The following is a 25,445-nucleotide window of genomic DNA, read 5'->3' as shown; positions in this document are numbered from 1 at the left end:
ATGGTTTAAGCACAGCCACTCATGTAAATTAGAATTTTCTCCCAAACATTTTCAAATATGCATTTGGATATGTTAACGACTGTGATGATGCCTTCTAGCAATTGCATCATTGGCTTTCTAAGTTAATCATGCAATTTGGTGTTTGTTTTTGAAGCCTCTTACTTCGTATAAAAGCAAATATTTTAAAGTAGATCAAGTTAGGAATGTTGTAACTATCATTTTGTCATGATCTTGTAGGACTTGTGCATACACTTACCCTAGCCCCTCTAGGACTGACATAACACTATGAAACATTATTTTTCTCACTTATAATTATACATGTTTCAACTCCAGTTACTGTGGAAGATGATCCTAGAGTCCAAGATAGAGTCCAAGGAGTCCAAGAAGGCTAAGAATCGAACATCATGCCTATGTTTTCAACATCTGCAAAATCTAAATAAATATCTAAGACTTAATCACAAAGATTATATCTTCAAATATTTATATTGTACTAACATTCTTCTTCTATCACCTTTAAAATCCAATATGAAACCAAAACACTAACAAGAAAAGTGACATAAAAAATCAAGCTCTAAAAAATGTTCCTTATCACTCAATATAACAATATCATCTCCACTATTGGTTTGTTGCTATTTCAATGTACTGGTAACCTAACGCTAGGATATAGATATTCCACCAATTAGCATAGTGTGAAACTCAAGATTAGACCAAAGCTAGATGCAAAACAAGAACAAGCATGCAAGTGGGAGCTAAACTATGCCTTAAGTTGATTAGCCATACCTTAAGTTGATCAAAACCAACATAATGGGCATGATAGCAAAAGTGTTTAGCAAACACAGTAAACTATCACCTCTTCAACAAGAGGGACAGATAAAGAATCTTATAATACCAACCTCTTGCCGTCATGGTAATAAAGAAAAAATATCCAAAAAACATTAGCCAATAAATAACTTTTAATACCCATGATCACTCCCCCCTTTAGATAGTTTAGTAGAATGGTTTATTTGGACCTTCAAAATGATGATTACACGATACGTAAGCTTTTACTATTCAAATTGGGATAATTATTTGTTATCTTTTAATACGTGTGTATCATAGGGGTACAAAGTTTTGTTAATAATTCACTAGATAAACTTCTATATGGTCATAATATTACTAATAAAGTTGAGTTTACCTTCACAATTGATATAAATTGCTAATACTAAGTCCTAGGATCAATATTTAATAATCATTCTTTCACTGTTTTGAGTGGAGTCTACTGAAGAATTAGGCCATATATAAGTGGAATAACAATGGCTTTATAACTCTCATTATTACCCATCTACAAAGTATAAAATGGATGATAGTTTATTTTCCCAATTTTATGATATGTGGTTTATCTAAAGGGCTCCTTACTTAGTGGAAGAGACCATTTCAAATATTATGACAAGTTGGAGAAAAGAATAATTGACACCACTCTAAATAAGTAACAAGAAAAGATCAGAAAACTTAATCATACTACAATTTACCCTTGTATTTTATTAAATTTAAAATAAACTCAAAATTAATAACATCTTTATTTTAATTTTCTGAGGTAAGACTAATGATAAGATGCTAAGAAAATAGTCCATGTGATACTATTTGGTGCAGATGGCATACGATTGAACAATTGTTCAATTTCATCAAGCCTGCCTACCCTCCCTAATAGGTCCATGACACAATGAAAATGCTCTAACATTACTTTCAATCCAAAGTCCACTTCCATTGAGATCAAGTAATCCAAACCCAATTTAGTATTCCCAGTGTGATTGCAAGCACTCAGAACACTGTTAAAAGATATTTCATCTGGATCAAATCCCTCAATCACCATTTTAACAAACAACTCAAGACTCTCTGTCCTGTGGTTATTAAGCGCAAATCCATGGAGGATTGTGTTCCATATCACTTTGTTTTTCTCAAACATCCCATCAAAGAGCTTAAAAGCGGTTTCTACACGTCCATTTGAGGCAAATGCAACTGTCATGTTTGTCCATGATATGACGCTCTTTAAGGGCATGATATCAAACATGGATTTAGCCTCAAGAACAAACCCATGCCTTCCATACAACTCAATGAAAAAGTTAAAGGAAGATTCACTCCACTCGGGCATCTGCTCCAGAAAACTTTTCGCTCCATCCAGGTCCCCAGCTAGAGCGTGTGCTTTCATCAATGCATTTGACGCGATCAAGCTCTTCTTGGGCATTGAATCAAACAGCTCTTTGGCACGAACTCTGTCTCCAATCTGCGCATAAGAATCCAGCACCACAACCAAAGCGACACAATCTTGGCACGGCATTAGATCATATGTGCGCTTTGCTTGCTCTGGGAGCCCATTCTCCGCAAACAAACAAATCATCACAGTCCACGAAACGAGATTCCTCTCTGGCATCATATCAAACATAGATTTCGCTCTCTGGATCATCCCACTTTTCCCGTACGCAGCAACCATCGACGTATACGACACCATGTTCCTGACCGTCATACTCTCAAAAAGTTCCTCCGCCAACTCCAAATGCCCTTTATGGGCATATGCTGCCAAGAGCGTACTATCCGTCACAACGTCACGGTACGGCATCATACCGTAAACCTCTTGTACCTCACGTATATTCCCATTTTGTGCCGTCCCCGATAGCAGAGAATTCCACGAGGAGACGTCCCATTCCGGCATTAAAAAAAGCATATGCCGAGACTCTAGAATATACCCATTTTGGGCATATGCAGTAACCATGGCGTTCCAGGACACTAGATCGCGCAGGGGCATGGCATCGAATATTCTCTTACAGCCCGCGATGTCGGTGGTGCCCAGGTAGGCAGTCATCATGATGGCGTATGAGAAGAGGTTCTTGTCGGGGATGGCGCGAAAGGTCTCGAGTGCCGTACAGGTGTCGCCCCACCTGCCGTACATCTGGACGAGGAGATTGGCGAGGAAGAGATCCTCCCGGTGCTGTCGGGAGAGGTGGATCTGGGCGTGGATTTTCCTGCCGGCGAACACATCATTGCTGTCTCCACAGTGCCGGATGGCTGCCGCGATTTCGTCCCTAGAGCTTGGAAGAACAGCGTGGATCATGTCCCACTCAATCACAGAAAAATAATGGCTCCAAGTTCTCACCGGGATTTGTTCGCCCAGATCGAGCGCTGCAAAACTCTGGTTGATGCGAGAGAGATTCACGAGCGGATCAAATCGCTTCTTCCACACAATCTCTTCGCTGCCAACAAGCTGATTCAAGCGTACGGCCACTGCGGCTCGCCTAGCCACGCACGAGCCGTCTTTGATTCCCTGAGATCGAAAGATTCCTTTTCCTGGCACGCCATCCTCCTAGCTTACTGCAAAAATGACGATCTTAGAAATGCGAGGCTTCTCTTTGAGGAGATTCCACAACCCGGCATTGTCTCGTGGACAGTGCTGCTCGAGGCATATGCCCGGCATGGGCATATCAGCGAATCTAAGAGAATCTTTGCTCGTATGCCAATGTGGGACGTTGTCTGCCACAATATACTTCTCACACTGTATGCAAAACATGGCGAGGTACAGGAGGCAGAGCTAGTGTTCAACGAAATGACCGAACGAAACCTTGTGAGCTGGAACTCCATGCTTTCTGTATATGCCCGTGATGGGCATCTAGTAAATGCCAAATTTCTGTTTGAGAGGATGCCGGTTCACGACTTAGTTTCTTGGACGTTGATACTTTCGGCTTACAATTCTGAAAAAGTACCGGAAAAAGAAGCCCTCTACAACAAAATGCCTGTGTTTGACTTGATATCAAGCAACATCGTTTTACGAGCATTTACCAAATCCGGGCAAATGCAAGAGGCCAGAAATTTCTTTGACACAATGCGGTATCAAGATTTTGTATCTTGGAACACAATTCTGGAAGGGTACTGCCAAGACGAAAATGTATCCTTTGCTGAGAGCATATACGTGAATATGCCACAGATCGACTTAGTTTCTTCTACACTTCTGCTCTCTGTATTTATTGAAACTGGACATATTGAAAAGGCAGAAAAACTTGTAGACTCGATTCCAACTCATGATTGTGTGTCATGGGTCACTCTTTTTTCTGCTTATGTAAGCGAAGGTGATACGTTGCAGGCCAAGCGAATGCTCTGTGAACTACCAGAGCATTCTATTATCTCATGGAATGCCATGCTTGCCTTTTATGCTTCTAATCAAAATTTTGACGAGGCCAAGAAGATTTTTGAGGATTTACATTGGAAGGATATGACGTCTTATACCACCTTGTTGAAAGCATATGCCCAAATGGGATATATTGATGAAGCTCGTCGTTTATTTGAGGATATGCCCCAATATGACTTAGTTTCGTGGACGTGTTTGCTGTCATGCTATAATCAAGCAAATGATTTTGATTATGCAAGACACATTTTTAACACAATGCCAGAGTGGGACCTTTTATCTGCAAATACAATGCTCTTAGCATATGCCCGACATGGGTATTATCTAGAATGTGAGTTTTTGTTTCTTAGAATGCTAGAGAAGGACTTGAGCTCTTACAATGCAATGCTAATGGCCTTCTCACAAGGGAAAAACTTTGAGAAAACCTCCAATATCTTTGATACAATGCCACAATGGAATTTAGTTTCATGGGCAATACTTATATGGGCTTATTCTAAGAAAGGTGACTTTCAAAATGCTGGAATCATATTTGATGCTATGCCCACTAAGGACCTTTGTGTTTGGACTACCATGATAGGAGCATATGCCCAAGAAGGAGAGATGGAGGAAGCAAAGAGCATTTTTGACCAAATTCCAGAGACAGACCTTGTAGCCTGGACAACTATGATCACAGGCTACTCAAGAACAGGTCAGCTTGAATCGGCAAAACTCTTGTTTGATTCAATGCCAGTTCACGATATCGTGTCTTGGAATGCAATGTTAAGTGCCTATGCAATGAACAATCGCATTGAAGACGCAAAGGCAATGTTTGAGCAAATGCCGCATAGAGGTTTATCTTCTTGGAATTCTATGCTTTGTGGATATGTCCAAACTGGGCATATCGAGCAAGCCAAGGTTGTATTCAACTCCATGCCACAGCAAGATTCTATTTCTTTCAATGAGATTCTAGCCTGTGAAGACCTACAAACTGCCTTTGGGATGTTCCACACTATGTGCGGTGAGAAAACTGTAGTAACATGGAATGCCATGCTTGCTGCATATGCCCAAGCTGGGGATATAGCTCTTGCAAAAGCGTTTTTCGATAAAATGCCTGAGAAAGACATTGTTACCTGGAACACGATGCTTGCTGCATATGCCCAAAACCGCCACTACCTTGAAGCTTTTGCTTTATTTGAGGAAGCGAAAATCTTGGACGTGACCGACCAGACGTGTTTTGTATCAGTTCTTATTGCGTGCAGTCGCTTGGGAGATCTTGAAAATGGAAGGAAGAATTTTTTCATGCTGGTTGAAAGCTACGGATTTGTGGCTTTGAAGCAGCACTACTCTTGCATGGTCGATTTAGTGGGAAGAGCAGCCTCTTATGAAGCTGCGAGAGATCTAATCGAGAACATGCCATTCGAGCCAGATTCCTTGGAGTGGACATGTTTACTGGGAGCGGCTCCTAAAACTCTAATCAAAGGAACCAATGTGCTCGCTAGGCTGGATGGAAAGAGAGCTGGAGCCCTGGCCCTTCTAGCAAATTCACTATCAAGTAGTCACTAAAATCAAAGGAAAAAACAAGACTTCTTTTCTCTAAAGAAAAAAGAAAATGCACCAAAAAGGCATCTGTTTGGGACAAGACGACGTTGATGTTTATGGAGTAGGACGGAAGAGAAAACGCGCTCTGCTTCCTTTTTAGACTCTACCAACAAAATCAAGGAGGATAAAAAGAAGAAAAAAGTTACAGGAGGGAGAGCAAATCAAAGGAAACATGCAGGCGGGCTCAAGCAAGAGCTTGACACCATCTTACATGTGAGTGTGTAGAATTTTAAAGCATTTTTACTGGGCTGCAAAGGACCTCCACAAGGAAGAACCAGACCAGAAATACAAAAGAGAAAGTAAATACAAACAGCTTCAATTCCATCTACCTACAACAGCAGCTGCCTCTTTTCATTCCCTTTTATCTTTTTTCTCTATTTTCTTTTCTCCCATTTTCGAAAATGGCAACAGCTGCAGATGCCTCCTCTCCATCCCCACTGGTTCCATTGCTCATTCTTGTGCTGGTGCTGGGAATCCTGATTATCCCATGGTATCTTACATTAGAGGGAGCAGAGGAGGAAGAGGAGGAGGAGAAATCATCAGAGATGTCACTCAAGCCACTCTTTTTGCTCCCAGTTCTCCTGCTCTTCCTCCTCCATTTCCTCAGCTCTTCCTCCTCCTCTCCCTCTCCCTCTGGCTCAAAGCTCAGCCCATCAAATCCAGGGATTTCACAGTCTTCACTCTTGGTTGGAGGGCTCATTGCACTGGTGCTGTTTCTGCTATGGTGTCAGTTCACAATCCAGTCTGCAATTCAGGGATCATGAGGGGAGCAGGGGGAAGCTTTGAAAGGTCAGAGCATCAGATCTATTTTCCAGATCAAGCAAGTGATAGAGGAGAAAGGATTTCTATATAGATCTGTGGGTGGAAGGAAAAGCAGGGGAAAGCAAAGAAAGAAATCAACACACTCAATGGCCACAACATAATTTGGGAATCAGTAAATGAGAGGAGAGATTCCTGTGAGCGCCTGAGGTGGGGAAAGCTACATTTTGCAAGTGGGGACATGGACCCTGCCCTTCAGTCAGTTGAGTCAGAAGTTTGGGGAAGTGTCAGTACATTTTCCACCTATGAGCATCCTAATTCCTCTCAATATGACACACATAATTTCTGGAACTTGTGTGAAGGCTTTGGAGGGTCAACCAAAATCAAGGACTTGTTTTTGTGGTATTCTAAAAAACTACTTAGAGCTTTAGATTTTACAGTGTATGTTTTTTCAACACCCACCTAGACTCTAGGGGCATAAAACCACTTAATTTTCACCTCTTCACTCACTTTCTCACTTGTGTAAATGAAGCTATCAGCTTGCAAGAATGTTTACAAGCAAAGAATAGGGAGCCTTTTCCTTGTGATGTTCTTGGGAGCTAGCAGCTGCCAGGGCGCTCTCTTCATCCAGCTGAATGCGGCAAGCAGCGAGCAAGCTCCTCCAGGCAACATCGCTTGCAAGGCCAAACGATGCCAGCATTCCCTTTGCATCTTTCACCTCTCCACTCCTGGCAACGAGATCAATCACACTGCTGTAGTGTTGGGGATCTGGAACAAGACCAAAGTCATTAGCCATGCTCGCCAAGCAGCTCAATCCATCGCTGAGCAATCCTGAGTGGCCAAATCCACTGAGCAAGCTCGTGAAGCTCGTTCCATCGGCGCTCAAACCTTCCAGGGTCATCTCTTGGAGGAGGCCAGTTGCCTCGCTGCAATACCCATTCTGGGCATAGATTCCAAGCATGGCGTTGCAGGCTACCAAGTCTCTGGCTGGCATCTTTGCAAAGAGTGTGTTGGCTTCACCAATATGCCCAGCTTGGGCATGAGCCAAAACCAAAGTCGTCCAAAGAACCATGTCCAGCATCGGGATCTTTTCAAAGACCCGCTTTGCCGATGGAAGATCTCCACTCGATAGTGATGTTGTAAGAAAATTCGCCCACGAGAGAAAATCACGACCCGGCATCGAATGGAAAACTTCTCGTGCTGTTTCCAGCTGCTTCGTCAAACCACTAACGAATCCCAAGGCATTCCAAGCCACCATGTTTAGCTGCGGCATCTTTCCAAACACGAGCTTTGTTTGGAGAGATTCCCCTTTGTGCGCATGGCAAGCAATGAGAATGGACCACGAGACAACATTGCCACAAGGAAGAGCATCAAAGAGCATCTTAGCTTTCTCCAGATTCCCAAGCTGGGAATATCCGGCTAGAATGGCATTCATCGGCACAATGCCGTACATTGGCATCTTTTCGTGCAGCAGAATCTCGGCCTTGTCTAGCAAGCCGCAGTGCACAAAGCCGCACAGCAAAATGTTCCACGAAAACTGATCCCTCTTCCACATCTTGTCAAAAAACTCTTTCGCTAGAACCGGTTCTTTGTTCCGTATGTAGGCACTCAACAAGACTGTACTCGAGAGGGCATCTTTGTAGAACATTCCGTGGTACATTTTCTCGGCTTCTTTGAGATGTCCATAGCGGGCATATGCCTGGAAAAGCGACGTACAAACCACGGCATTGTGCTGGGGCATCCGGTCGTACACGTTTTGGGCCAAGCCCATTTGTTCTGCCTCGGTACTGGCCATGACCAGCGACGCCCACGCCACAATGTCCAGCTGAGGCATCTCTTCAAACAAAAACTTCGTCACTTCCAAGTTTCCCATTTGCGAGAACGAAGAAATCATCGAGTTCCACGCGACAGGCCCGCGGCACGGCATAAAGGAAAAGATTCCTTGCGCTTCCTCAAGATGCCCGTTTGAGGCATATGCCGAAAGCAGCGCAGTCCAGGAATAAACGTCGTGAGAGACTATTTTCTGAAAGATATCCAAGGCTTTGGTTAACTGTCCACAACGGGAATATGTCGCCACCATAACAGTGAACGCCACATTGTCCCAGAAAGGCATCAAAGCAAAACACACTTCAGTAGTTAGCATATACCCAGCTTTGGCATATGCTGCAAGCATGGCAACCCAGCACAGAACATCTCTAAAACACATCACATCAAAAATAAGTTTTGCTTGTTCCACTTGACACGTTTGGGCAAATACACTCAAGAGGCTTGTGCATGACAAAAGATCCAACTGTGGCATTTTCTCAAACAAGTTCTTAGCTCTCTCCAGATGCCCAGTTTGGGCATATGCTTGGCACAAACTCTTCCATGAGACGCTGCTCCTCTGCGCCATCCAGCGGAAGAGATCCTCACCGTGTTGGACCAATCCAGCCCGAACGTGCCCACAAACCATCGTGTTGAGCGACACAACGTCGTGAGAAGGCATTCCATCGAAGGCTCTTTTCGCGGAGGAGAAGTCCTGGCGGTGGAGATAGGCCTGCGCGAGTGTGTTCCACGAAGACACGTCGCGCTGGGGGCTCTCGTCAAACACCGCCTTTGCGAGCTCCACCTGACCATTTCGGGCATGGCCTGCTATAGCGATGTTCCACGATAAGACACGCTGCCTTGACATACAAGTTAAATACAAGAAAGAAGAACCATTTTTTACAAGGTTGAATGTACAGCTTGTTCATCGTTGCTAGATGAATCAATGAGAAATAATAATGTACCTATCTGCGGGACAAGAAAGGAAGAAGTTCTCTTAGTTTCGATCGATCGAGTATGAAGTTTTACCTGGAACTGTACAAAGATCAATGCTCCATGGTCACGTCCGCCTTGCAGACGGGGCAGAGCTTTGAATAGTTGAGCAGCCACTCGGAGCCGCAAGCTTCGTGAACGTCGTGCTTGCAAGGTAGGCGGGAGAGATTGTCCCCGCCAACGTATTCGTTCTGGCAGATGACGCAAGAGCTGGATAGAAAAGCCACAAAGAAAGCCCAAGTCAGAGGAGGGAGAGTGATCAGAGGGACTTACTCGGCGGAGCCGCCGCCGCCGCCATCTGAGAAGATGGTCCGGTCAAGGGAAGCCACTAGAGCTGGAGAAGCCACGCACTTCACGCTCTCGAGTTCTACGAGGCTCTGTGGAAGACGAGTGAGTCTCAGGCTCGAGAAAACTACGCGAAAAGAAAGAAGGGAAGTTACTTGCCTCATACGACATATCCAGTGAAGAAACCGCAGTAGCCTCCGCGTGAGCGTAAGTCGGTTCATCACTCAAGGAGAGAGACAAGGCTGCACTTCAAACCGTGAGAAGTTCTCTCGAGAAAAGGAAAAAAGATGAAGGAAGACAAACCAACAAGGAGAAGCGTGAGAAGTTTTCTCAAAACAAATAGAAGAACCGTGAGAAGGGAAAACATAATAGATGAAGGAAGGCAAACCACTTTGATCAATGGAAGCAAAGAAGGCACTCAAACAAAGAAAAGAAAAAAACCAAACAAGCAAAGAAGAGGGAAAGAAGTACCTTGCGAGTTGCGACAACTTACCTAGAGCAATATCGAGCTCGTGAGATCCGCCGTATCGCAAGCGCAGCGCCTCCATCTCGAGCTCATCCCTCGCCAGTTGGAGCTCATCCTGTAGCAGCTCTCGCCGCGAGGGACGCCTGCTACGCCGCCTCGGCGCCGGCGCTAGGATCAAGTCCGTAGCTCCATCCTCGTCCTTGTCTTCGTCGAATTGCCCCCATCGCTGCTGTTCTATCCGCCGCTGCTCCGCGGCAGCTCTGCGCCGACGACCTGGACACGCCCCTGGTTCCTACATTAGGCTTCTTGGAAGAGATTTCCATACCTTTGCCGATCGATCTCTCATTCCGGGTAGAATCTTGCGCGGCTGTCAAGAACAGGGTGAGTCGAGCACGAAATCTCGCGAAATCGGATTACCGACCAGATCGATTCATGGCGGCGTGGACTGGAATCGATTCCCCTGGAGATTGATCGAGCGCCAAGATGGATTGAATCGTACCTTCCAAGAAGCGCGCTGGGGTGTGCGCGTGGACAAGAGCCCTCGAGACACACGGGCTTCCTCCTCCTCATATATTAAAAAAGGATCCGAAGATCCAGGCATCGTTTTAAAGGGATTCCAGGTTAGGTTAACGCTAACCCGGGTGAGTTCGTTCAAACTTTTAGGGCAGAAGCAATGCGCGGGAAAGGCGGAGCTGTTCTTCTAGCGCTCAGCGTTTGCTCCTTTGGCGCCATCGTCTACTTCGCGTTCTTGGCGCAGCTCTTGCCATCGTCGGGGCCAAAGCCTCTGGATTTCATCCGGGGAGAGTGGTAAGTCCTTCGCTTCATCGTTTCTTGACGAGATCTGGGGTTTCTTGATGATCCCAGGTACTATTTCTTCCTGGTTCCCATGACGATCCCGGTCTTGATCGTGGCTGTCTACTTCCACTGGCTCAGCATGAAGCTCTTCAAGCACGCGTGAGAGCTTGGCTCGATGGATGCAATCCAGATCACGGGCGCTGCTGATAAATTCCACAGGGTCGAGGATTTCGCGGAAGTGATCCGTGGCTGCGCGTTTGATCGAGATCTCTTGTCCGGCAGGCAAATTCACGATTGGGTGTCGCAGAGCCAGCTCCGATCTGACAGGTTCCTCCTCAACCTTCTCATCGACATGTATGGCAAGTGCGGCTGTGTGGAATCCGCGCGCTCGATCTTCGACAAGATGGAGCCGCCAAACGCATTCTCCTGGAGCACCATGATCTCGGCCTATGCCCAGAACGGTCATTTCGACGCAGCGAAGAGCCTCTTTGACATGGCTCCAGAGAAACCTCCTGTTCTATGGAACAACATGATCAGCTTGTTCGTCCAGAGCGGGGATCTCGACGCCGCAAAGAAGATCTTCGAGGAAATGCCCGATGCGAATCAAGTATCGTGGAATTCGATCGTCACAGGGCTCGCCAAAGCTGGGCATTTGGAGGACGCCGTGTCTTACTTTGAAAGAATCCCGGAGAAGAGTCTAGTTTCGTGCAATGCTTTGATACAAGCGTTTGGGGAAAATGGATTTCTAGAAAAGGCAAAGGGATTGTTTGATGGTATTGCCCACAAGAACGTTGTATCTTGGAATCTTATGGTACAAGCATATGCCCAAAACGGGCATCTTGAAAGTGCCAAGTCCTTGTTTGAGAAGATTCCTCATCCAGACACAGTGTCGTTCAACGTGATGCTCGCAGCTTACAGTCAAAGCAATGATTCTGTTTCAGTCAAAAGAATATTCGATTCTATGCCCGAAAGGAATATTGTGTCCTGGAATATTATGCTTGATGCACTTGCCTCAAATGGGAATCTTGATGGAGCTTGGAAACTCTATAGTAAGATGCCTAGGCATAATTTGGTTACGTGGAATTCTATGCTAGCAGGTTATATATGCTGCAGATGGTTGGAGGATGCCCGGAATCTTTTTGCCCAGATGCCATTGACGAGCATAGTGTCGTGGACTACATGCATAGCTGGATATTCCCAGAATGGGTATCCAGAGGGAGCTGTTAGAATGTTTAAGCGGCTTCCAGAGGTGAATATTCTTTCTTGCAACGCTGCTATTGGCGCATATTCTCAGCTGGGCGACGTGGTAGCAGCAAAGTGTGTTTTTCTGGAGATGCCTTGCCATACTTTGGGAACTTGGAATGCTTTGCTACAAGTTTATTGTCAATGTGAGCACTTAGATCTAGCAAAGAAAGTTTTTCACCAAATGCCTCTTTGGGATGGGCATGGTTTAGAAATAATGCTTCAGAGCTTAGTGAAAAATGGCAAATTTGAGGAATCAATGGATTTGTTTCTGAAGGTTGAATATCCAGATGTGGTGTTTTGGACCTCATTTCTCACTGCTTATACCCAATGTGGGCATATGATTGAAGCAGAAAACATATTCCAGGACATTCCCGTTAAAAACATTATAACATACACTGCAATGTTGCAAGGATATGCCAGGGCTGGGAATTTGGAGGGAGCAAAAACTATTTTTAAGAATATGCCAGAGCATGATTTGAAAGTTTGGAGCTTAATGATTGGAGCATATGCCCAAGCCTGGCAGATGCGTGAAGCAAGGATCATATTCAAAAGCATGAGGGAGAGGGATATTCACTCATGGTCCATGATTATTGTGGCACTCATCTCCAATAATTTTGAAGAGGAAGCTCTACACCTTTGCAATCAAATGCCAGAATATACTATCTCTTCAATGTCATCCATTCTACAAGCATTTTCCTCCAAAGGCAGCATTGAAGAGGCACAATGTGTATATGACAAAATGGCAATTAAAAACAATGTAATATGCTCCACTGCAATGCTGCAGGCATATTCTAAAGCTGGGAATATTTGTCAAGCAAAGAGAGTGTTTGATAATATTCCATGGCTGGACACCATATCTTGGTCCACAATGGTGGCATCTTTTGCCCAGAATTGGGAGCTTGATGCCACCAGGGAAGCCTTTCACAACATGCCAGAGAGGAATCTTGTGGCATGGAATGCGCTGATGGTGGCATATTCCCAGGCTGGGAGTCTAGAACAGGCCGGGAAGATATTCGCTTGGATGCCAGAGCGTGATGACGTATCATGGAGCACGTACATTGTGGCGGCAAGCTCCTCTTTTGGCAACGCGATCGAGCTCCTCCACGCAATGGTCTTGCTAGGGTTTGCGCCGGACAGGGGGACGTTCTTGGCGGTGCTGGGATCGCCGCGGTCGATCGAGGAGAGCCGGCGCCAGTTCTTGTCAATGGCGCTGGATTTCGGGCTCCAGGCGTCGATCCGGCACTACTGCTGCATTCTCGGCGCTCTTGCGAGGTCGGGGCGCAGGGATTTCGCAATGGAATTGCTCGAGAGCATGCCGTTCTGGCCGGATTCAGTGGCAAAGAGATCGCTACTGATATGAGCCCTAGAAAAATGGGAGCGATGCGAAGCTCTGGCTGGAGAATTTGATCACTATTCAGGTTCGACCGGTATTTGTGATTTCTCTTTATATCTTTTGATTTTGGAAGCTTGGAACTTTACAGCCACAAACTGTTCTTTCTAGCTCGTCTGTGGTGATCGTCGTACCAATGGCGGACAACTTCTATCAAACGTAAGATTGTCTATGGCAGGCCATCATTGGTATGTTTCTTAGTGTTTGTCCTTTTTCTTTTTCTTGCGTGAACATTGCTACTTCTTGCAGCTGGACTTGCAAACTCAAGCACGCTTTGATGGAGATGGTTATTCTTCCTACAAAAAGGAGTGATCTTTTCACGGATTTTCGCACACCAGCTCCAGGTTTTAAACAAAGCCCGCGTTGCTTTTTGCCTGACGCCCACTTTAACAGGCTTGCTGGCCAAGGCAGTGGCATCTGAGTGGCCTATAGTGCATTCTTTCTTCGTCGTTCACTTCAAAGTGGGTAAGATTTGTTCTATTATCAGTCTGTGGAGCTTATGCTTAGTTGCTACGCAGGTTGGGCTTCCCACATGAAACTTCGAGTTCGAATCGTTTCCAGATAGGCAGCATTTTGTTCGAATGAACATGATGCTGGCCGCAGGCTCAAACCGGAAAATTTTTTAGCCATCAAGGACGATCGAATTTTTTGTGATGGGTAAAGCGCGCGATATTCATTGCCACTGAGCTGAGAATTTCTTTTGTCACAGGTGCTACTCACAGGCCAGCGGAAATAGATGATCCAGTACGGAGGCGTCTCGTGAGTCCAACGCGTGATCGTTTTTTTAAGTTCTCCTCTTGCTTTTCCTCTCCAGGTGAAAGAGAATATGCGTCCACTACCTGACTCTGATGGCCGCAGGTCACTCCTACAAAATCTTCTCAAAGGACAATCCATGTCAAGTGGGAAAGTTCTGCTTTTTTTTTTTCTTTCCTCTCTTTCTCGCTGAATCCTTCGGTTTTGACAGGCTCTGACTCGTGAAAGACACAGATTGTAACGTTGTTCTTTTCCCCAGATATTGCTTTCTAAGTGTGGGAAGCGGCTTGGCATTCTAGGAGCAACCTTCGTGCGATGATATCAATTTGCGAACTTGGTCCACTGGTGGAAACGATCAGGTTTGTTTGTTGTTGTTTCTTTCTGGTCTACTTGTCAGGAGTGACATTGCCACGATTGTCAGGTCCGCGGCCTCAATCTGGGAGATTTTAGAGAGGCTCTTTAACAATCGCATTGCAATGGATGGATCTCGACTTTGGCTCCACCTCCAGCGAAGAAAATGTTAACAAAGAAGGTATGTATCGTTGTAAACAGCTACGATCACTTGAAATCCACCTTAACGCATCAACAAGGCACAGTATGATTTCCTAGAGATTTGCAGCCTTCCCTGTCTCTCTCATGTTTCGTGGCGTGGAGAAACAAGCAAAAAATCCAAAGTTTGGTGTTTGACAAGATGGTGTGGGACAGTGTATATGAAGAGGTTTGTCACTTTTTTTACATTCTCTTTTTTCTATGCCAAAAGCCGGGAGAATTTTTCCCTAAAGATTGACACGAGGTATCAAACCTGGATCATTTGTTACGTAAGTCGAGGAAGTTGACGTGGAAAATATCAACCATGCTTGTTTCTAGGAAAGTTGACGGAGGCATAACCAATCATGGATCATGGAACTATTTATTTTAGGTTAGCTTGGTTTGTGATGTAAGGCATCACCATCACGAAATCTAATGGTAATTTGGCGCATTTGCGCAGAGCATGATGTATAGTCGTGCAAGGTGGCTAGGTACAGAATATGCCGCGGTATCAGACATTCTTTATACCTCCACCTTCCCGTTTTTTAAAGTCGTGAGAAAACTACTATTTGACCAATCCCAAATCCAACGGCCGAGGTTTGAATGGTATGTGGATCCAACGGTGTGGCTTTGGCGCCTTTGAGTGGACTGGATTCGAACGCACGATCGCTAGGTAGCGTTTCTGGCTAAAGGCGAGCTTTTTCTCTACCTAGTTCCGTTATCCGTGTAAAATGGGGGATACCAGTCAGTGCTTGGGCGAGCTCTTTCTAGCTCCCAAAAGCTCGAGGATTTATTGCTTTTGCGCGCTCTAGCTAGGGCGTGGCGAATTCGTGCCGGGGCGCTGGAAGAATCGCGACGCGGCCGCATTGGCGGAGGCCTCCATTCTTCCCAGGTCACTTCGATCGCTTGCCGCTCATATTCTAGGCCTAGGGTTTTGGCGTTCTTGATTCCTCGAGCTCCAGCGCCGCGACAGAAGATCTGTGCGGCGGCGGCGGCGGCCTGGAATCTTTCCCGGATGAGGAATTTCGGGGAACAGGAACAGGAGGAGCGGCGCTCTTTCCACGACAAGCGGAGCTGCCTTGCTTTTGGCTGACAGCAAGATCTCGGATCCAAGCCCCAAGATTCCTGCGGCATTGCGGCAAGAACATCGCCAGAATCCATCCAAGATTATCGGCGCTCCCGCGACGATGCTGAGAATGCCGGATGGATTCCCCTCTTGCTTCGGCGAATACGGCGTCCAGGTCGCGGACATGTCCATGGGCGCCAGGATGACGCAAAATCTGGTGACTTGCGTCTATCAGACCAAGCTCTGGGGCCACTGCCGCTTGATCACGGTGACATGGTGCAAGAATCTCATGGGGCAGGGACTGAGCGTCAATGTGGACGACCCAGCGTGCCACTACACTTGCAAGGTAGACATGAAGCCGTGGTTCTTCTGGAAGAAGCAGGGATCCAAGGCTATGGAGGTGGATGGGCAGAAAGTGGAGGTCTTTTGGGACCTCTCCTCGGCCAAGTATCTCTGCGGGCCGGAGCCGCAAGATGGTTTCTACCTCGCCATCGTTTCCGATGGAGAGGTGGCATTGCTGCTGGGCGATATGGTGAGGGAGGCTTACAAGAAGACGCAGGCGAGGCCACCGACGATCGAGGCTATGCTTCTCTCGCGGCGGGAGCACGTCTTTGGGAAGCGGTACTACACCACCAAGGCGCAGTTTGGCGAGAGTGGAAGAACTCACGACATTATGATCGAGTGCCACACGAATGGAGCTCGGGAGCCGCGGCTTTACGTGAGGGTGGACAGGCAGCTGGTGATCCAGGTGAAGAAGCTTATGTGGAAGTTTAGGGGGAACCAGACCATCCTCGTCGACGGCTTGCCGGTGGAGGTGTTTTGGGACGTGCACAATTGGCTCTTCAATCCCTCGCTGGGGAATGCCGTGTTTATGTTCCAGACGTGCGTCTCGTCCGAGAGGCCGTGGATGAAAGACGCCATGGCTTGCTCGTCGAGCTTGCGAGTCCAGCCGGGAACAGGAGCAGCAGCCCAGGATGCTGCTACTGCTGCTTCACACGTCTCGGCGGCTGGTTTTTCGTTGCTTCTCTACGCTTGGAAGAGCGAATAGTTCCACACGAAGTTTTGTAAATACTGTGGAGTGGGACGGGAGGAGGACACGAAGGGTGGTCCCTTTATTCATTCGACACGGCTTCTTCAGGTTAATCTCTTGTTAAGTTCTCATCTTCTTTTCTCCTTTGGTTTTCACTCTTCTTCCCAGACCTTCTAGATAAGATCGAGACGAAGGCGATTCATGACAATAAGTTTGAGTGGGGTTGAAGGTCCTCTGCTTGGGTAAGCCGTGTGTGTTTCCCAAGGGGCCTCCGAAATTTAGCAGTACAGTGGCCTTTTTTTCCTGGCCTCTAGAGGTTCTACCTCCTCTAGATTGGGAAGAAGTACTAAACTATGTCACTTGCTACGAAACTCTTTTTTTTGTTTCCAAACGGCGAAAGCAATCACCAAATGTTTACTTTGAAATGATTGGTGTATAGGCGAGATTTTTCTATGTTTCTTAGTCCGTAGCTCGTTAATGTTTGATGATCTGTGCAGATCTTCTGGAAGTAATAATTCTTTGACAACAAGGTATTATCCTCTTTTTTTTGTTTGTTTTCTCTTACCTTTTCTCTCTGGTAATGAATCTGTGGTTTCAACTTGTTTGGATGCAGAGAATTCAAAAGCTTTGAAGCTTGAGGATGGATGAGCACCGCCTTGCTGTCGCTGTGAAGGTAATGAATGTTTGTATATTTCATCAAGCTGCTTTTCATTTTCCAATCGTTAAATGAAGCAGACAAGGCTTGCAGCGGCTCCGAAGGTGCAGCATGAATGCAAGCTACTGAGCTTTTGACAGGGACAGGTTCTAATAGTTTGTGATTTCTTTGTTTTCTGCCTCTCTTTTTTCTGCTTTGGTTGTTACTTCCCTCTCATAGGGAGGGAGATGTTTGGCAGCGTTGGTGTGTTTTTGTTGGAGGATGGCTCGCCAGTAGTGCTGTATGGAATTTTTACTGATGGTGGTGGTGTCTGATTGTTTCATAGGGGAGCAAGAACGTCTTTCTCGACGAATTGACGGGGAAGTATAACGCCAGTGTACTACTGATGATACGTCGAACTATTTTTCCGTTCAGAAGTCGCGACGCTAGAACATCTTCAGCGGTTTGAGTAAGGCCGAAAACTCTTTCGTCTGCGCTGCATTTGTTGCGCTCTTGGTAGTGGCTTTATCTTACTCTTAGCATCACTTGTTTTTCCTCTTTCTGACTAATACGCTGTTGTTGGTGCAGGCAGCGTCGTTGTCACTCACACCTATTCGCTCAGGCGCATTGCACGAGTCCTCTCTGCAACATCTTACCTAGATTAAGCTTGTGAGTGAGGTGTGCTTTCTCTACCAAGTCTTCTCTCTGGTTTGATGCAAGTGTCTTTTTGTTTTTGGTTTGCAGACAAGGGTGGTTTGTTCAAGTTGGGTGTGAAAAGCGGCAGCATTGAAGGAGCCCACTGTCTTTAGTCATGTGCAGCAGCAAGTTAAGCTTGTTACTTTCTGTGTACCTTCGTTGATCTCTCCACATGTAGGCTTTTCCAGCGAGACTTTTTTTTTATTTCCCTTTCGACGACTTTGCGCTCACCAAGATCCTCAACTTCAACTCGGCTATCTGGTAATGAAGCTAGCTCGTTTTTTCAGCGTTCCAGGGAGATGACTTATATTTTGATGTTTCACAGAAAGAATGGTCGGCAATGGATACTTGTCCGAGTACGGCACGGAGCTCAATAGCCGCCCGATTGTAGCTCTGGCGGGCCGAACAGGGCGACTAAACTGATGGTGGTCGGCAGTTTATAAGCTCCATACAGTTGGTCTCAGTTCTTCGAGCGAGGAGATGTTCAAGCTGGGATGCTTCTCCAGAATCAAGACGTCCGACTCGCAGCCGTGCAGCATGGATTTGCAGCGAGTGACTTGGATTTGCAACCAGACACCGGCGACGGTGGTTTTCCGGGACCGATACAGGGATCAGCTTGGCAGGCTCAGGCTCTCGGTGGCCCCTTTCTCGGACAAGTTTGTCCCGGTGGACATGGCTGGGACGGATACGTACTACGAGATGAGAGTCGTGGTAGTGAGTGATGGAGATGGAGCAGCAAACAATCTGGAGGGGCGGAGCTTGAGCTCGAGCGGCGCCGCTGCTCTGAGCGTGGACTCGGACGATTTGCTCGTGTATAAGAAGATCACGGTGGCTCGCGAGGGGGACAGAGTTTTGGTGAAGAAGGAAGGGCGGCGCCAGGCAATCTCGTGAGTTTTCTAGCTGCTTCTTCTATATTTTTGTTTGATCGACCAACACGATGCGATCGTGTAGGTAGTGCCGCGAAGTAAGTGAAGAGAGTTTTTTTTTGGGCGATCGAAAGAGATGGAAAGAACTTTCCCCCTCCGTGTTGAAGGGGTCAACTCACATTTTCAAAGTGTGGAATATTCTAGAGGATATTATTGTGAGACGTGTAGACTTTGGAAAGAGCCACGTTTCGGGTATCTAGCGCTCTGTCCTCTTGCGGTGGTGGCCATGGCGGAGTGGCGTAATATCACTCGCTGTTCTTCCGCGAGGATTTAGGGCTAAAACGAAGCGCGCGAGCTGTGCGATGCTGCTGCTGCCGCTGGCGGCATGGATTGCGCCTGCGGGAATGTGGCGCTGTGGGCGCATTGCGGCGGCAAGAATCGATCGACAGTGAGGAGGAAGCGGCGGCGATTTCTCCTTCCGGTTTGTCGCAGCAGCTTGCTGCTGGATCATGTCGTCCGCCAGGTGCCGCTGGCGTCCGTGGGGCAGCTGCTCGCGACCGGGAGCACTGCTTTCAGGACTGTGGCTCCGACCGCCTCGGCTCATGCTGTGGCGCTCATGACCTTTGCTCAAGTTGCGGTCACGGCGGCCGTGGCGTATGGAGCATGCATTCTTCCACAGGCGAGCAGTGATCCACGAAACGGGAAAGTTGACGATGGAAGTAAGGCGCGGTCTCGTCTTCTTCTTTTTCTTTACATTGTTCTTGATCGCCAGCAGCGAGCTTGGTGTTCGATGGAGTGGATGTTAGTGACTATCCAATTTTTCAAGATGAGAAGGTATGGATCGACAATCGTGTAGTTTTCGATCAAGTGCCCGTTTTCCTCCAGGTCCAGAGAGCAGTTTCTTACGCTCGAGAAGCTCATGCTGGACAGATGCGGATGACGGGTGATCCTTATATAACACATTGCATTCATACTGCTAAGATTTTAGCTGCTTTAGTTCCACAAGTGGGAACCAAGGTAATGCTCTTTTTTTTTTACGTCCTTGTCACCTTTTCAAAGCGCTAAAACCAATTGTCTCTCAGGCAATTGACACCGTTGTTGCTGGAATTTTACATGATGTAGTTGACGATACTACGAGAAGCTTACATGACTTAAGGACCAGTTTTGGTGATAATGTGGCTGACCTTGTGGCAGGCGTTTCTAGGCTGAGCTACATAAACCAGGTACGGCCGTAGACGAGTGCTCAGAAACAGTCTCATGTGTTTTAAGGCAGTTGCTGCGCAGACATCGAAGAAAAACCGCCCATGAAAGAGAAGAATTTGGGAATGGATTAACTTCGGAGGAGGTAAAGAAACAGTGCGTGAGCCTGCCCAGAGATGTTCATGCTTTTTGTATTTCCAGGTGGACAGCTTGCGCATTATGTTGCTAGGAATGGTTAACGATCCCAGAGTAGTTCTCGTGAAACTTGCTGATCGCTTGCACAACATGAGGACAATGTAAGCTAAATCATTTATGTGCGACGCGAGTTTTAACGGCTATTGGTTTGTTTAGATATGCTCTGCCTGCTCCAAAGGCGCGTGCTGTAGCACAAGAGACACTAGCTGTTTGGTGCTCACTCGCTTCCAGACTTGGAGTCTGGACCGTCAAAGCGGAGCTTGAGGATCTTTGTTTTGCTGTACTTGAGGTGCGGTCCTGAAGTTTTCCTTAAAGATTTCTAACGTTTTGTTTCTGTAAAGCCGCAAACTTTTCGAGAGCTACGGTCTGGACTTGCTGCAATGTGGTCAGTTGACGAGGAGGTCAGGCACTACAGGAAAATGACAAAGAGGGAAAAAAGGAGAGCCTTGATTTATGGCACGGAATCCACCGAGGACGAGAGCAACGAAGAGATAGAAGATTTATCAATGAAGGTTCTTACTAAAGAGCTTGCTGACTGACTAGACTTATGGTCCTTTTTTGTGCAGGATCTCCTGGATGCAGTAATTCCGTTTGACTTGCTCTCAGGTCGTAAAAATCGTGGAAAGCAAAAATTTGGTTTGCCACCGTCTCTGTCCAAAAGCAAGGTGATCGAAGATACTAAAGTTGCGCTTGCGGCTCTCTCCCTTTGCGAAGAGGCACTTGATAAAGAAGTAGCGATTTCCACCCCGTAAGGTTCTTACCAATCCGAAGTATTACATTCAGCGTACTAATCCCGCAACTTATAGATACATCCCTGGAACTGAAGTAACTCTATCTGGTCGATTAAAGAGCCTGTATAGCACGCATTCCAAGGTGACAGCTCGCTTGTTTTACGGTCACACACTCTTACCAAGGCTTGCAGATGAAGAGAAAAGGTGTTCATCTGGATCAAATTTATGATGCTCGTGCTTTGAGAGTTGTCGTTGGAGACGGTGGAGGAAAGCTCCATGTGGCCGCCATCAAAGGGTGTTACAGCCTTCTTGACGTGGTCCACAGGTGATTTATTTCTTTGCCAAATTCTTTTACTTTGAGGACCACTTAACGCGAGCATCGTTCTGTAGATTGTGGATGCCTATTAGTGGGGAGTTTGACGACTATATTTTGAATCCAAAACCAAGTGGATATCAGGTATGCAGCGTCTCAGGTTGAATTAATCTTACACTGTAGCTGTTTTATCCTCTAGTCTCTTCACACGGCTGTGAGAGGACCTGACGGTGCCCCCCTAGAGGTGCAAATTCGTACTCAGGTATGGAGAGTTTACTAAGATTCTCTTTACTTACACAAAGTTTGTCTTTGATACAAGCTGATGCATGAACAAGCAGAGAGCGGAAATGCTGCTCATTGGCTTTACAAAGAGAGTGGAGCTCCAGTTATGACGCAGGCTCTGCCTACAAATGGCAGAGATTCGGACACGGATCTAACGCCATCATCGTCTACACCCTCCAAGCAAGTCCAGTTGAGATACCCTGCTCTTAGAATCGAAGGTGGAAGTCTTCGAGCAGCTGTTGTCATAAGGTCCCTCTCGAGGAAACCTGAATCCAATTACTCGCGGTTTTAATTGTGTTGCTTGCAGAGTAGACCATGATGGGAAAGAGCTGCTGGTGGCTGTAAGTTCTGGAGAAGCTATAGTATCTGGAGCTTCATTCGACGATAAGGATCGGTGGAAGATTTTTGCGTACATGTACAGCAAGGTTTGTTCACAGTTTTGTTTCTCCGTAACTAGAGCGGGAAAATATCAGGTGGCCAAAAGCTGGTGGTTTGCTCCGGGACACGGTGATTGGGATACCTGTCTCGAGAAATATGTCTTATGCGGGGATCATATCTATCACAAGGTTCGTGGTTCCTTGCTTTTATGTTTCTTTCAAGGCAGGCAAGTAAAAAACATTGTGGCTGCCTGACGAACAGAAGGATCAATTTCACCGTCCATTGCCAACATTTCTCCAGCTGCTAGAATTGGATGCTCGCGAACTTAAAGAGTACATGGAAGTGATGACCATGGTGGACGAAGGAATCGAGATAGAGCTCCAAACCCAGGCTGGGACATCGATGTCAAGCCAGAACTTAAGCTCGGGATCGGCGACAACGCGACTTAACAACAAGGTAAGGAAGCGAAAAGCTTTTGCGTTCCATCACAAGGAAAGTTTGCGAAAACACAGGTGAAGCTGCTGAGATCGATGCTCCAGTGGGAAAAAGAGGTCCACTTTGAGGCGGCACGGCATCCGGATGATCCGAGCTCGGCTGTTCTCACGGAGGTCTTGGTGATCTCGTGGCCAAACGGTGATATCGTTCGAATGCCTGCCGGGAGCACAGTCTCGGACGCAGCCCAGCGCATGGGCATCGACAACAAGATCATGTACGTGAACGGGCAGCTCGCACTGCCGCTGGTGGAGCTCAGGGACGGAGACGTGATTGAAGTTCGTGGGGGATGATCGATTTTTGATCGATTTTTGTTCATGGATGAGATATACTGATGCCATGTACAGCATGAAATACGCTGTTATATATTTGCATATGGGGACATAAACTAGAAATTGTCCTGCCAATGCCGTGATCTTTTAATGTCATAATCTATCACACCTGGAACTATTTATTTTATAATTCAAAAGGTGCACATTTTTCTTGTTGGTCCCTTTATTATATCATTTTATATTATTTTATATTTTATTTTAGATTTGGCAAATCAAGCAACAGTGCCATCAATAGTGTAGTGGGCTTCTTCGCCATTTAACGACCAATCCCATTTACCTGCCTTTTGTGGACAGGCATTCCGCCCACATGTGGCTTGCATGCATTGGCTGATGATATTGTTATACGCAGTCTAAACATTCAGAATTACCAAGTAATTAGTAAATTTCACCATTGTTCAAACCTTGCATCGATTACCGTGCAATATTTTGCTTTGGCATTCCCTCTGAAAGTCAGGGTAACACTTTTTCTCCTTCCAGATGAGTCAAACCCAAAGATGTATGTTTTCCCATTGTTGGCTAAATCAGCCCCACAAAAAAGGTTGGCAGCTCCTTGGTAATTAGATACTGTAAGCCCGTTTGGCATGGAACCCCCATAGCAATCAGCGCTATAAACCACGCCAAAGCACAAAAGCTTAAGAAACACAAGTGCAATGATCACTCTATGATCCATTATAGCAATGCTATGCCCTGCTCCCAGTAGATTATGTGAAAAGAACACAAAACCTCATGTTTCATGACAGTCCTTTAATAGTTGATTTAAGAGTGTTCTATTACGACACGTGAACGTGTTTTCTCTTGAAACACGTAAGTGTTTAGGTGACCTAGATAATAGATATTTTCCTTTTAAAACTATGTGAATGAGTATAAGTTTTAAATTGCAAATGCGAATTTACACACGTAAAGATAATCTAAACATGCAATTTTCTATTAAGATTAAGTAGTCGGATCATCAATAAATATTGTGCATTCATTTTTTAAATAATAATTTTTTATTTTATAAATTCATACCAACAATATCATCAAGATTCTTTTAGTGTTATACTAGCAATTGCCTAGCATATGCTACCTAGTTAGCAAAACTGCCTGATTAGCAAACTACCTAATTAGATTTTGGAATAGGATCAAGCATATTCCACTTTAATGGGATCTAAAGGAGAGTCAAGTCGAAATCAGCACCCAATGTAGCATTATGGCATGTTTCTTTGTCACCATGCTGTTGTCTAGGAAACCCCAAATAATCTATAAGCTGGTTTTGGAAGAATGGAGTCTATTACTTTTTTGTCAACCAAGTCAGCCTTTGTGCATGGATGTGAGAACCTGTCAATGTAGTCAATGATGAGAGACTCCCAAATAAACTTACCATTCTGGATGAGAATTGGAATCTCAAGAAGTTCCTTGCACTTATGTTGATCTGAACGCCCCCATGCACACTTGCGGAATCCTGTGAGAGAGCGCTTAAAGAGATTGGGGAGCTGTAAAGCAATAACCTGGTGTTTGCTTTTACAAGCACAGAACCCTAGAGAAGAAGGTGTAGCATGAATCACCACTCTCCATTTAGGATTGTTAATGACCTAGAATTTGTGACACATGTTAGAATGCTCCCATTGGCTAAGTGTAAACATCAACACAATTATTCATTAAGACGTGGTTAAAAAAATAACCCTTTGACAGTTATCCCATTGTTGTGCATTGCAATTTTATTACTATTTTATTTTATATTTAGTACTATTGAATAATCAAATTGATAAATAGATATAAACATGTTTATAACTTTTAAATCAAGATTCATCTTATACATATCATCATTTGATGATACAATAAATAATAATATAATAAAAAAATATTTCAGAGAGATAAATATGTTTAAAAATTATAAATACAAGATGAAACTAAATAAATAACAACTATTAGATAATGGAATATTCAAGAATATTCTAGGTATATCCACTACCACCAAAGTTGTTTAAATTTTATAAAACTTATATCTAAAAGAATCATTTAAATATTATCCTCGTTTTATTATATAATTTTCAAATTAAAACTTAAGAGTTTTTACATCATAAATAAATGAATTATTTATGATTTAAATTGGCAATAAGTTAACTATATAATATTCTAAGAACTATAATCACAAAATTTTTTATTTATCATTAATGATTATATTTTATAAATCTAGAACTTACCAATAATATAGAAATATCATCAAGATATGATTTTAGTATTATAATAACATATTGAATGTGTGATGGAAAAAGTGGAAAAACTGAAAATTATTCTAACCACAACTCTATAACTCTTACTTGAAATATATGGAGGAATAAACTAAATTAAATTAATTTAATAATAAAACATTTACAACTAAAAGAAATCACTTAAAGATAAAATCACTGTTATATCTTCTATGAAAAGAACTATATATGAGTAAATTTTTTAATATAAATAAATAATAAATTTAAAATTTTAATAAAATAATTATATAATTTTT

At 45.0% G+C, this 25,445-nt stretch overlaps 7 protein-coding genes across 18 annotated transcripts; 4 read left to right on the top strand and 3 right to left on the bottom strand.

The window, feature by feature from the left end:
- Positions 1 to 1,579: 1,579 nt before the first annotated feature.
- On the bottom strand, positions 1,580 to 3,085 carry LOC112341141 (pentatricopeptide repeat-containing protein At1g09410, mitochondrial-like). Its single transcript, XM_024660747.1, has one exon. The coding sequence runs from the start codon at positions 3,083 to 3,085 to the stop codon at positions 1,580 to 1,582; it is 1,506 nt and encodes a 501-aa protein (XP_024516515.1).
- Positions 3,086 to 3,109: 24 nt separating this feature from the next.
- LOC112341140 (pentatricopeptide repeat-containing protein At4g02750-like) lies at positions 3,110 to 5,692 on the top strand. Its single transcript, XM_024660746.1, has one exon. It carries the CDS (start codon positions 3,110 to 3,112, stop codon positions 5,690 to 5,692), a length of 2,583 nt encoding a protein of 860 aa, XP_024516514.1.
- Positions 5,693 to 7,022: 1,330 nt separating this feature from the next.
- Positions 7,023 to 9,158, bottom strand: LOC112341139 (pentatricopeptide repeat-containing protein At4g02750-like). Its single transcript, XM_024660745.1, has one exon. The coding sequence runs from the start codon at positions 9,156 to 9,158 to the stop codon at positions 7,023 to 7,025; it is 2,136 nt and encodes a 711-aa protein (XP_024516513.1).
- A 10-nt stretch (positions 9,159 to 9,168) lies between these two features.
- Positions 9,169 to 10,581, bottom strand: LOC112341136 (E3 ubiquitin ligase BIG BROTHER-related-like). Of its 2 annotated transcripts, none has more exons than XM_024660737.1 (7): positions 10,456 to 10,581; positions 10,360 to 10,401; positions 10,062 to 10,307; positions 9,728 to 9,810; positions 9,557 to 9,660; positions 9,320 to 9,493; positions 9,169 to 9,255 (listed from the first exon to the last, which is right to left on the bottom strand). In XM_024660737.1, the coding sequence occupies exons 1-6, from the start codon at positions 10,466 to 10,468 to the stop codon at positions 9,337 to 9,339; spliced, it is 645 nt and encodes a 214-aa protein (XP_024516505.1). In that variant the 5' UTR covers positions 10,469 to 10,581; the 3' UTR covers positions 9,169 to 9,255; positions 9,320 to 9,336. The 2 variants fall into 2 exon arrangements, with proteins under 2 accessions (XP_024516505.1, XP_024516504.1); XM_024660736.1 differs by having other exon boundaries at positions 9,169 to 9,259; positions 10,456 to 10,577.
- A 116-nt stretch (positions 10,582 to 10,697) lies between these two features.
- Positions 10,698 to 14,997, top strand: LOC9642893 (pentatricopeptide repeat-containing protein At4g02750). 4 transcript variants are annotated; one of them, XM_024660735.1, is made up of 10 exons: positions 10,698 to 10,841; positions 10,899 to 13,492; positions 13,556 to 13,652; positions 13,714 to 13,808; positions 13,858 to 13,929; positions 13,983 to 14,121; positions 14,174 to 14,223; positions 14,279 to 14,576; positions 14,639 to 14,749; positions 14,814 to 14,997. In XM_024660735.1, the coding sequence occupies exon 2, from the start codon at positions 11,005 to 11,007 to the stop codon at positions 13,432 to 13,434; it is 2,430 nt and encodes an 809-aa protein (XP_024516503.1). In that variant the 5' UTR covers positions 10,698 to 10,841; positions 10,899 to 11,004; the 3' UTR covers positions 13,435 to 13,492; positions 13,556 to 13,652; positions 13,714 to 13,808; positions 13,858 to 13,929; positions 13,983 to 14,121; positions 14,174 to 14,223; positions 14,279 to 14,576; positions 14,639 to 14,749; positions 14,814 to 14,997. The 4 variants fall into 4 exon arrangements, with proteins under 4 accessions (XP_024516503.1, XP_024516502.1, XP_024516500.1 ...); XM_024660734.1 differs by having other exon boundaries at positions 14,279 to 14,363; positions 14,429 to 14,576; positions 14,639 to 14,827; XM_024660732.1 differs by having other exon boundaries at positions 14,639 to 14,827.
- A 450-nt stretch (positions 14,998 to 15,447) lies between these two features.
- LOC9642892 lies at positions 15,448 to 19,256 on the top strand. 7 transcript variants are annotated; one of them, XM_024660725.1, is made up of 7 exons: positions 15,448 to 17,371; positions 17,455 to 17,514; positions 17,577 to 17,944; positions 18,064 to 18,144; positions 18,220 to 18,300; positions 18,350 to 18,432; positions 18,497 to 19,256. In XM_024660725.1, the coding sequence occupies exon 1, from the start codon at positions 15,933 to 15,935 to the stop codon at positions 16,857 to 16,859; it is 927 nt and encodes a 308-aa protein (XP_024516493.1). In that variant the 5' UTR covers positions 15,448 to 15,932; the 3' UTR covers positions 16,860 to 17,371; positions 17,455 to 17,514; positions 17,577 to 17,944; positions 18,064 to 18,144; positions 18,220 to 18,300; positions 18,350 to 18,432; positions 18,497 to 19,256. The 7 variants fall into 7 exon arrangements, with proteins under 7 accessions (XP_024516493.1, XP_024516492.1, XP_024516497.1 ...); XM_024660724.1 differs by having other exon boundaries at positions 17,577 to 17,991; XM_024660729.1 differs by having other exon boundaries at positions 15,448 to 16,949; positions 17,010 to 17,371; positions 17,577 to 18,144; positions 18,220 to 18,432.
- Positions 19,257 to 19,312: 56 nt separating this feature from the next.
- On the top strand, positions 19,313 to 23,086 carry LOC9642891. Of its 2 annotated transcripts, none has more exons than XM_024660722.1 (18): positions 19,313 to 19,756; positions 19,813 to 19,871; positions 19,923 to 20,054; positions 20,120 to 20,260; positions 20,311 to 20,382; positions 20,439 to 20,533; positions 20,589 to 20,721; positions 20,774 to 20,944; positions 20,999 to 21,180; positions 21,239 to 21,305; positions 21,355 to 21,488; positions 21,554 to 21,620; positions 21,676 to 21,738; positions 21,796 to 22,007; positions 22,066 to 22,183; positions 22,232 to 22,324; positions 22,398 to 22,592; positions 22,649 to 23,086. In XM_024660722.1, the coding sequence occupies exons 1-18, from the start codon at positions 19,423 to 19,425 to the stop codon at positions 22,919 to 22,921; spliced, it is 2,541 nt and encodes an 846-aa protein (XP_024516490.1). In that variant the 5' UTR covers positions 19,313 to 19,422; the 3' UTR covers positions 22,922 to 23,086. The 2 variants fall into 2 exon arrangements, with proteins under 2 accessions (XP_024516490.1, XP_024516489.1); XM_024660721.1 differs by having other exon boundaries at positions 19,810 to 19,871.
- The last annotated feature ends 2,359 nt before the right edge of the window (positions 23,087 to 25,445 follow it).

The sequence above is a fragment of the Selaginella moellendorffii genome, unplaced genomic scaffold (assembly GCF_000143415.4).
Source record: "Selaginella moellendorffii unplaced genomic scaffold, v1.0 SELMOscaffold_77, whole genome shotgun sequence".
In the NCBI taxonomy this organism is placed as follows: Eukaryota; Viridiplantae; Streptophyta; class Lycopodiopsida; order Selaginellales; family Selaginellaceae; genus Selaginella; species Selaginella moellendorffii.
The sequence above is the reverse complement of the archived record's forward strand: the minus strand, read 5'-3'. Positions and strand labels throughout refer to the sequence as shown.

Excerpts from the sequence above, each read along its gene's own strand:
- LOC112341140 (XM_024660746.1), top strand. The coding sequence starts at position 3,110 with ATGGCTCCAAGTTCTCACCGGGATTTGTTCGCCCAGATCGAGCGCTGC.
- LOC9642891 (XM_024660721.1), top strand. The coding sequence starts at position 19,423 with ATGGATTGCGCCTGCGGGAATGTGGCGCTGTGGGCGCATTGCGGCGGC. Across the intron at positions 20,261-20,310 it reads GGCTGAGCTACATAAACCAG|TTGCTGCGCAGACATCGAAG; the intron begins GTACGGCCGTAG and ends GTTTTAAGGCAG. Across the intron at positions 21,489-21,553 it reads CTTCTTGACGTGGTCCACAG|ATTGTGGATGCCTATTAGTG; the intron begins GTGATTTATTTC and ends ATCGTTCTGTAG.
- LOC112341141 (XM_024660747.1), bottom strand. The coding sequence starts at position 3,085 with ATGATCCACGCTGTTCTTCCAAGCTCTAGGGACGAAATCGCGGCAGCC.
- LOC112341139 (XM_024660745.1), bottom strand. The coding sequence starts at position 9,158 with ATGTCAAGGCAGCGTGTCTTATCGTGGAACATCGCTATAGCAGGCCAT.
- LOC9642893 (XM_024660735.1), top strand. The coding sequence starts at position 11,005 with ATGGATGCAATCCAGATCACGGGCGCTGCTGATAAATTCCACAGGGTC.
- LOC9642892 (XM_024660729.1), top strand. The coding sequence starts at position 15,933 with ATGCTGAGAATGCCGGATGGATTCCCCTCTTGCTTCGGCGAATACGGC.
- LOC112341136 (XM_024660737.1), bottom strand. Across the intron at positions 9,811-10,061 it reads CGAGCTCGATATTGCTCTAG|CCTTGTCTCTCTCCTTGAGT; the intron begins GTAAGTTGTCGC and ends TTTGAAGTGCAG. Across the intron at positions 9,494-9,556 it reads GGCGGCGGCGGCTCCGCCGA|CTCTTGCGTCATCTGCCAGA; the intron begins GTAAGTCCCTCT and ends TTTTCTATCCAG.